The sequence below is a fragment of the Eleutherodactylus coqui genome, chromosome 5 (genome assembly GCF_035609145.1).
Source record: "Eleutherodactylus coqui strain aEleCoq1 chromosome 5, aEleCoq1.hap1, whole genome shotgun sequence".
NCBI lineage: Eukaryota > Metazoa > Chordata > Amphibia > Anura > Eleutherodactylidae > Eleutherodactylus > Eleutherodactylus coqui.
This window is the reverse complement of record NC_089841.1, coordinates 36,342,446-36,351,271: the sequence shown is the minus strand read 5'-3', so window position 1 is coordinate 36,351,271 and position 8,826 is coordinate 36,342,446. Positions and strand designations below refer to the sequence as shown.

The window sequence follows — 8,826 nt, the reverse complement described above, 5'->3', positions numbered from 1 at the left end:
CACACACACACAGCTCTACTCCATCCATCCTGATCCCCACACATCACACACACACACAGCTCTACTCCATCCATTCTGATCCCCCACACATCACACACACACACAGCTCTACTCCATCCATCCTGATCCCTACACATCACACACAGCTCTACTCCATCCATCCTGATCCCCCACACATCACACACACAGCTCTACTCCATCCATCCTGATCCCCCACACAGCTCTTCAGCTCATCCAGCAGGGATTACAACCAGCTCAGCAGAGTCCTGTGTACACTGATCCCCCTGGTGATGTGACCCCTGTCCCAGGCCTCTCACTAGCAAAAGCCAGACTCCTACTGTACACTGATGATGGGCAATAACCCGGAAACAGCTGTCTGTACATGGAGTCTGGCTTTGCTTTTGATTCCCAGTCATTGTAAGAAGACTTGTATAAAAAGTCCCACTTTGACTCGAAGGAATGCTGCTTTTCAATAGGTGGCACTGTGGAGGATTTATTCCATCTCCCTTATTTCCCTGAGTCCTCCCACACAGGTGACTGATCACATGACAGTGACATAATCACAGGTCCTGGAAGTAGCAGTGTGGCGCTACAGGTCCCCATGTCTCCTCATGTCAGGTCAGTGGGGGCGGGTTGCATTAACCTCTTCAGGACCGCTGGGGGGAGGGGAGAATTAACTCCTTCAGGATTGTCGTTATATTGAAGTAATATGTAAGTGCAGTTAGTTGTTCGTCTCCCGTGATACATGGATGCACAGTGCTGTGTGGACGCCCCTTGGTGATCCCCCTGGATTAAGTCTTTCAGTATTTGTAAAAAAAAATCAAAGCAATTCAATGTTTTTTATATGCAATATAAATTGGTGCGGTTCACCGTGTGACATAAATACTGTATTATGTTTGTTTAATGCTGGCGATACTAATACTAAAAAGACAGGGTCTTATATTAACCCCTTAATGACGCAGCCCCTTTTTTTTTTTCATTTTCTCCTCCCCCCTTTTATAAAATCGTAACTCCTTTATTTATCCATCGCCGTCGCTGTATGAGGGCTTGTTTTTTGCCGGGCAAGTTGTATGTTTCAATGGTGCTATTTAAAGTACCATATAATGTACTGCAAAACGTTTAAAAAATTCCGCCATCTTTCAGTGCGTCTTGTTACTACGGCGCACAAACTGCAACAAAAATGACATGATAACTTCATTCTATGGGTCGGTACGATTACTACGATACCAAACTTACATAGTTTTTTTTTCTACTATACTACACAAATTTTTTTTCAAAGACATTTAATTTTTGAGAATCAGAGAAGATGGACCCATTACATATAAAGGCTCGGCCCTCCTGGTTCTCCCTGATCTATCAAGAAGGACCCTGCAGTTGCGCAGAGCTCTAAGACCCATCCTATCTGCCTTAAAGGAAAAGAACATTCCATACAGATGGGGATATCCCTTTCAATTACAAGCTGGAAGGGACGGCAATACTGCAATCTTTAGAGGCCTCAGCGACCTTCCCAAATTCCTAGCAAAGCTAGAACTGCCAATGATCTCAATCCCAGACTGGCCTAAAGTCGGGACGCCGGAACCTCGGCCACCGGGAGAGGAATGGCAAGTGGCCGGACCAGCCGGAAGGCATTGAGATACGAGACAATGCTATTCCCGGACAGACCTACCACACGAGAGTGGCCCTTTTCCGCAGATGCCGCAGTAGCCGCCGGAGTCGTCTTTGTACGACTTGAAGATTGCCTCCATAAGGACATACCCTTCCAAGGGTCCATTTTTGGAGCCGGAGTTTGGGGGAGCCAAACCCCCGTGTTCTAGTCGCGACTCCTCCAAACTAGGCCAGCAACACTGGTTGTTGCACTAATAATTGTTTACTCTTTTGGTAGCGCTATACGCTACACAATTCCTTTTTCTTTTGGACGGGTCTGCCCTGGCCTCAGACCCAGTCCCAACAACAAAGCAGAACCATGCTAGTGTACTACTTAGTCTATGCTTTCTTCTATTTCTACACTATTTGTCCCCTGTCTCCCCCCCCTCCTAACTCTTCCCATTCTTGCTGGGCTCCCCCCTATCTCACCCATACAGGCGGAGATCCCTGGCGGACGCTCCGTGCAGTCTGGCACCGCCACCAGGGGAAAGACCAAGGGCCTCCATAACAGTAAGTTCGTACAATGCTAGGGGCCTCAACAGCCCAGGGAAGAGGAACCAAATTCTATACAGCTTCCATAAAAAACGGATCATGATGATCCTTTTCCAGGAAACTCATTTTACCGCCACTAACACCCCTAGCTGTCATAACCGATATTATCCACACTGGTACCATTCCCCACACCCAGACCGCAAATCCTGCGGGGTATCTATAGCATTCCACAGATCATTGACTCCCCAGGTCTTATCAATTGAAAGAGACAAAGAGGGAAGATATCTATTCTTAAAAATAAAATGGTCCAACGACGTCTACACTATTGCTAACCTTTATCTACCTAATCAAGCACAGGTTCCCTTCGGATCCAGGGTTCTTCGGAGACTGGCGGAGTTCTCAGAAAACACCACCATTATAGCCGGAGGCGACTTTAATATGGCGCTGGACCCGCTCCTGGACACATCCTCCGGCCGATCCTCCGTCTCCCGCTCGGATATCCGCAAATTCAAGAGGACACTGGTGAGTCTACATCTCATTGACCTCTGGAGAACACTCCACCCCTCTAACAGGGATTACACTTACCACTCCCAGATTCACAACTCATACAGCAGAATAGATTATATATTCGTCTCACATAGACTCCTAGATGGCCACCCAAGATGCTCACTCGGTAACTTTACATGGTCAGATCATGCCCCTATATATGGCGAGCTAAGCCCCAGAAGGCAGGACTATAGAGGTTACAATTGGAAATTAAACGATAACCTACTTAGAGACCCAACCTGTATGAGCGACCTATCCAGAACCATAACAATTTTTCTTGAGTCTCACGAGTCGGACCCTACCCCAGCCCCGATCAAGTGGGAGGCTTTGAAATGTGTAATGAGAGGGGTATTTATGTAACACGGCGCGAGACTCAAGAGGGAAAGGTCATTAAATCTAAAACAGCTACTTCTGGCCCTAGAGACGAGAGAGAGTGCGAATAAAAAAAAGAGCTCAGACACCTTGCTAATGGAAATAACAAATATAAGACACAAAATCCTCTCCATTCTAGACCAGAACACCCTGCACCTGAGGGACAGACTTCGGGCAGGATGGTACGAATATGGCAATAAAAGTGGAAGGTGGCTCGCAAGAGCCCTACATCCACGAGTTCCCCAGACAAACATTTTATCCATAAACACCCAGACGGGAAATACAGTACACGCCCCGGGAGAGATACTAGAGACCTTCAGAACATTCTATGCCAAGCTCTACAACATCCCGCGCCCAGGGGAATCGGGCTCAGTTACCCAAGCCAACGACATCAACCACTACTTACAACAAAACCTCTCCAAAACCATCCTACCCGAGGTAGCCGAAACACTCGAGGAGGACTTCACACACGCAGAACTAACCCAGGTTATGAAGGACCTGAAAGTAGGGAAAAGCCCCGGACCAGACGGGTTTACCCCGAGGTTTTATAAAAAATGCGGTGGTCAGATAGCAGAACTCATGCTAGCGGCCTTCAACGCGGTCCCCCGGGGCTCCCCCTTCCCCCCCCCCCAGGCACTACAAGCCCATATAGTGGATATCCTGAAACCAGGAAAGGACCCCTTATCGTGTAATAGTTACAGGCCCATCTCTCTCATAAACAACGACCTCAAAATTTTCTCCAAGATCCTAGCTAATAGACTAAATCCACACATCCCTCAACTGATCCACACGGATCAGGTGGGCTTCGTCCCGGGCAGGGAGGCACGGGATAACACAATTAAAACCTCTTCTCTGATCAACATCGCTAATAGATCAGCTATCCCCCTGTGCCTGCTTGCTGTGGACGCAGAAAAAGCCTTTGACAGGGTAAACTGGAGCTTCATGGAGGAGACGCTGAGAGGGGTGGGCCTGGGACCGAGAATCCTCTCCTGGATTATGGCCTTATATAGTTCCCCTTCCGCCCGTATCAGAATTAACGGAATATTATCAGACTCATTCGAGATCAGGAACGGAACCAGACAGGGCTGCCCCCTATCTCCGACCCTATACATTATAGTAATGGAACCTTTAGCTGAAGCCCTATGAAATAACCCCGACATACAGGGCGTGAAAGACGGAGACAGAGACCACAAGCTGTCCATCTTCACGGACGACTTGCTACTATACGTTTCAAACCCCCGGATCAGTCTGCCAGGAATTCTTAGGGAGCTGTCCAGATTTGGGAAGCTCAGTAATTTTAAAATGAACGCACAAAAGTCCGAAATCCTTAATATTACCCTACCATCTCTGGAAATCGACGCATTGAGAGATGCCTTCCTCTTCCAATGGAAAACGAGTTCCTTGACATACTTAGGGATACAAATCCCAGCTAAATCCTCCCTGACGTACGAACTGAACTATAGCCCCTTATTGATAAAACTGGAGTCGGAGTTAGAGGGGTGGTCCAGGCTGCAACTCTCCTGGTTTGGAAGAATCAACGCATTAAAAATGACCATCTTACCTAGAATCCTGTATGTTTTCCAGACAGTCCCCTGGGACCTCCCAAGACAGTTCTTCACTCGCCTACAGAAACTCATGGGCAGATTTGTCTGGAAAAACTCCCCCCCTAGAATAAGCTACAAGATTCTGACCCGGCCTAAATCCTTGGGAGGGGCAGGACTGCCAGATCTCGAACTATATCACAGGGCGGCGATAGGTAGCTGTATCCTGGATACAATACATCGCACCGGCGAGAAATCTTGGGTGGCCATCGAGTTGGGTCAAAACCACTTCGATCTACGCGGGGCTTTCTGGATCCCGGGTAGGGTAGACTGGAAAAAGGAAGGAGCCACACCCCTCGCCCTAAGCCTGATCCAAGCCTGGGCCCGCCTCACGAGAGGAGGACAGGTAGTAACGATCCCCGGCCCTCTGACACCCCTGGTAGGGAACCCGCAAATCCCTGCCACAAGATCTAATTCAAATCTGGCTTTTATGCCAAGTAGCCCGACCCCACGGGTCCGGGAGATCGTAGATGCGAATGGGATACGTCCCTTGAACGAGCTGAGGGAGGGACCTGGATCAAGGCCAGGAGACTGGATGCAGTACTTCCAGGTGAGAGATTATATAAGGACTCTCAAAGCCCCCGAGTCACTCACGGCAGAGCTCACCCCATTTGAGAAAATATATGTCGACAGCACCCCCCAACACATGTAGTATCTCTGCTGTATGGGTTGTTGATCAATGAGCGGGCGAAAGGAGTCCGACTGAGATGGGAATCGAAGTGGGAGGAGGAACTGGGAGGCCGGCTCTCCGAAGAACTCTGGACCAAATCCTATACCCTCTCACACAAATTGTCAATATCGGCTAAAGCCCAGGAACTAAATTACAAAATAGTAACTCAATGGTACAGGACCCCGGACAAGCTCCACAGAATCTTCCCGGAAATACCAAACGAGTGCTGGAGGTGCCATTCAGAGGTAGGCACTATGCATCACATATGGTGGAGCTGCCCAATGGTTGCTCCCTTGTGCGGTGATGTTGCCAGACTGTACGGAGCGGTAAGTAGATCCCCCCTAGACCTGTCCCCCGAGATCGCCCTCCTCTCTATGTTACCAGGCTCTTTATCTCACGCCAAAAAAGGGTTACTGAGACACTTCATCATGGCTATGAGACATACCATAGCCCAACACTGGAGACAAGAGGGGGCGATGCCGAGGGTGACCTGGGTGAATGCCCTGGAATCTATTAAATACATGGAGGAACTTGCGAGATCGGACCGAGACCCGAGCCAGACAACAGATGACACACATAGCGCATGGAACGCATGGATAGACTTCAAGGGTTCGCCCGCGTTCTCCAGGTGGCTCGAAGAGGGGGTGACTTAGGAGACGAGGACGGAACCCCCCTCAGTGGACTGATGGACGGAACTTAGCCTCAGCCTTGACCTTAAGCCAGGCCTGGTACTAGCGGTAACCATAACATAGTGTTAAGCACTTACCATAACGACACCTTAACCACAACATCTACACGAGAGAGATGTGGGAACCCAGCACCTCACCCCCTACCCACTACCCAAGCCCAACATCTCTAACATCCCTCCCCCCCCCCCCCCCCTATCCCCTGGCTTCCTTTAAGCCTCCTTCTCACCCTGCTCTAATCCACTTTCACATTCTATTCTATATCCTTCTTTATACAGTTTTTTTTTATTTCCACGCGTGCTAGGATAGCCCAATACAACAACTAAAATTTATTATGATTCTGATTTAAACTAAAGAGGGCTCTATATTCCTCCCCTCGGGAGGCCCAGCCGATGGGGATGCAGGACGGATCGCCCACCCGCCTGATCCTCTGGAGGGGTACGCTTAAAGTTAGTTGGTTTCATAGTTGAAGGTTTTATTGACAGTATAGTTATCTGTTGGAAATTAGCAAACAATGTGTCTTTGTATCATTGCAAGATAAACATCCAACATTATTGCACGTAAACCTGCCAGCAAAGGAGATACAAGCACGCAACCTGTTACATGTAAAGTTAAGCGAATAAACATATTTTGAAACACAAAGACATTTAATTTTTTAAAGTTTTTTTCTGCGGTCATCTTCTGAACGCAATAACTTTTTTTATTTTCCATTGACGTAGTTCAGCGATGGATCATTTTTTTGCGGCATGTCCTGTAGTTTTCGATAGTACCAATTCGGAATACATACAACTTTTGATCGCTTTTTATTGTGTTTTTTTCTGGGAGGCAGGGTGACTGAAAAAGAGCACTTCTGGTTTTCTTTGTTTATTTTTTCGGACGACGTTCCCCATGCAGGGTAAATAATGTGCTACTTTGATAGATCGGACTTTTACGGACTTACGGCGATACTAAACATGTATTTGTCTTTACTGATTTAGATTTTTTAATTAAAGATATGGCAAATGGGGGGGGGGGATATTGAAACTTTTATTACTTTTTTTTTTACAAATAATAAAACTTTATTGATCTCAGTTTCACTTTACCTTTAAGCCCCTTTGGGGGACTGCAACATGCGATGCTTTGATCGCTCCTGCAGTATTAAATAATGCTACAGCATTATGTCCTATTGCGATTTGATAGGTAGTCTATCAAGCCACCCCACGGGCCTTTCAGAAGGCCCCCTGCTGCCATGAGAGGAGGCGGAATGGGCAGGGCTAAATTCAGTGAATTAGCTCCGCCTCGTCCCGCCTCTCCTCATTGAAAATAGTGCAGGGGGGTGGAGAGGAGGCAGAGAGGTGGCGGGAGCTCATAGCACTGCTCTCAGCTCTTCCAGCCTCCTCCCCCTGCAGAGAGAGACGCCGTATATCGGCCGGCGTGAATACCCGGCTGATATACGGTCGTCTGAATGTGCCCTAACTCCTGAATTTTTTTTGCTCAAACTTAATTAATGTTTCCACCCCCTCCCCGCCCCTTGTCCATAGCCAGCAATGGGAGTGGGTGGGAGAGATCAGAGCATAGCTCTGCCCCATCCCACCCCCTTCCTATTGCAAACGCCGGACAGGAGGAGAGAGGCAGAAAGCCGGTGGAAGGAAGGGGGGGAACGGCTTAGATGGTGCGTATATATGCCGGGCGTGAAAACACCGGCCGATATACGCTCTTGTAAATAAGCCCTTATACTGTATGATTAAAGCTGTAAAAAACAATGGTAGAATTTATGTGGTTTTTTTCTCCCTCCAAAACATATTTTATGGCTTTTTTCACAAGGCCAACAGCAATATCTAACAGGCGCTGTCCGCTCCTCCCGGAGCTCCTGCACACTCGTTTGTAGTCTTCAGCTGCCGTTTTCTGGTTAGGGGGTTTATAAATCCCGCCTCCAGGAAGTGCTGTCTCGTGAGCGCCACGACTCGGTCAATCAATACAGCGCTCAATGAACCAATCACAGTCATTGTATGTTTTTTTGTTTGTTTTTTAATGCAGCTAGGGGTTATTTTAGGAGAAACTGTAGGACTTCCTACTGTAAAAGTTGCATCGCACAAAAACTGCAACACAAAAGGAAAGGTCCATAGGGAGGCTTGGGCTACAAAACCATGAAAATCATGGCAATATTCACCACGCAAACAACAAGCCTCTAATAGCCACACTGATGCAAAAATAAAAAAGTTATGGCTTTTTAAAAGTGGAGATGAAAATCCCCCAAAAATCGTTGTGTTTTTTGGTCCATAATAGTCTGTGTCACTGAGGGGTTAAAAATAGGTGAACATAAATGCTGATATTACATGTCCCGTGTAAATATAGTAGATGATGGATATCATCAGGGAACCGCAGTTTACCCTGACAAATCCAGAATGCTTTCCTGAAACCCAGCGAATGCTACCTACCAGCCTCCGCCACATTCGGGTCTGTGGACTCCAGGTGCGGAATGGGAGACGATGCAGCTAAGAATTACTGAAATGTCAGGCAACCCACGAAGATTGCAGCGTATTTTTTGCAATACAGTCATGCGTCTACTTTTGTCGCCTTCGTTTTTCACTGGTTTCCAGTTTCGCCGATTCTTCGGTGCAAAATCTTGCCTCTTCTTTCATCTCTTGCTTCTAGTTTTGCCAGCAGCCACCAGCCCACATAACCTCGCTGCTGACGTCACAGCCATTTATGGATTGCTCCAATCACAGCCATTCATGGATGGATGGCTGTGATTGGAGCATTCAGCGCTGGCTGTGATTGGCTGAGAGGCCTGTCACTCAGCTGACTTAGTCAATCAAAGAAATCTCTTGCTGGA

The 8,826-nt window shown here is 47.7% G+C and overlaps 1 protein-coding gene across 1 annotated transcript in view; it reads left to right on the top strand.

The window, feature by feature from the left end:
* Positions 1–587: 587 nt before the first annotated feature.
* LOC136628737 (zinc finger protein 850-like) overlaps positions 588–8,826 on the top strand; it is a 93,183-nt gene continuing 84,944 nt past the window's right edge. The window contains exons 1-2 of the mRNA XM_066604839.1: positions 588–618; positions 2,494–2,658. Of these exons, the coding sequence (XP_066460936.1) occupies positions 2,575–2,658 (84 nt within the window). The 5' untranslated portion in view covers positions 588–618; positions 2,494–2,574. The remainder of the gene's footprint in view (positions 619–2,493; positions 2,659–8,826) is intronic.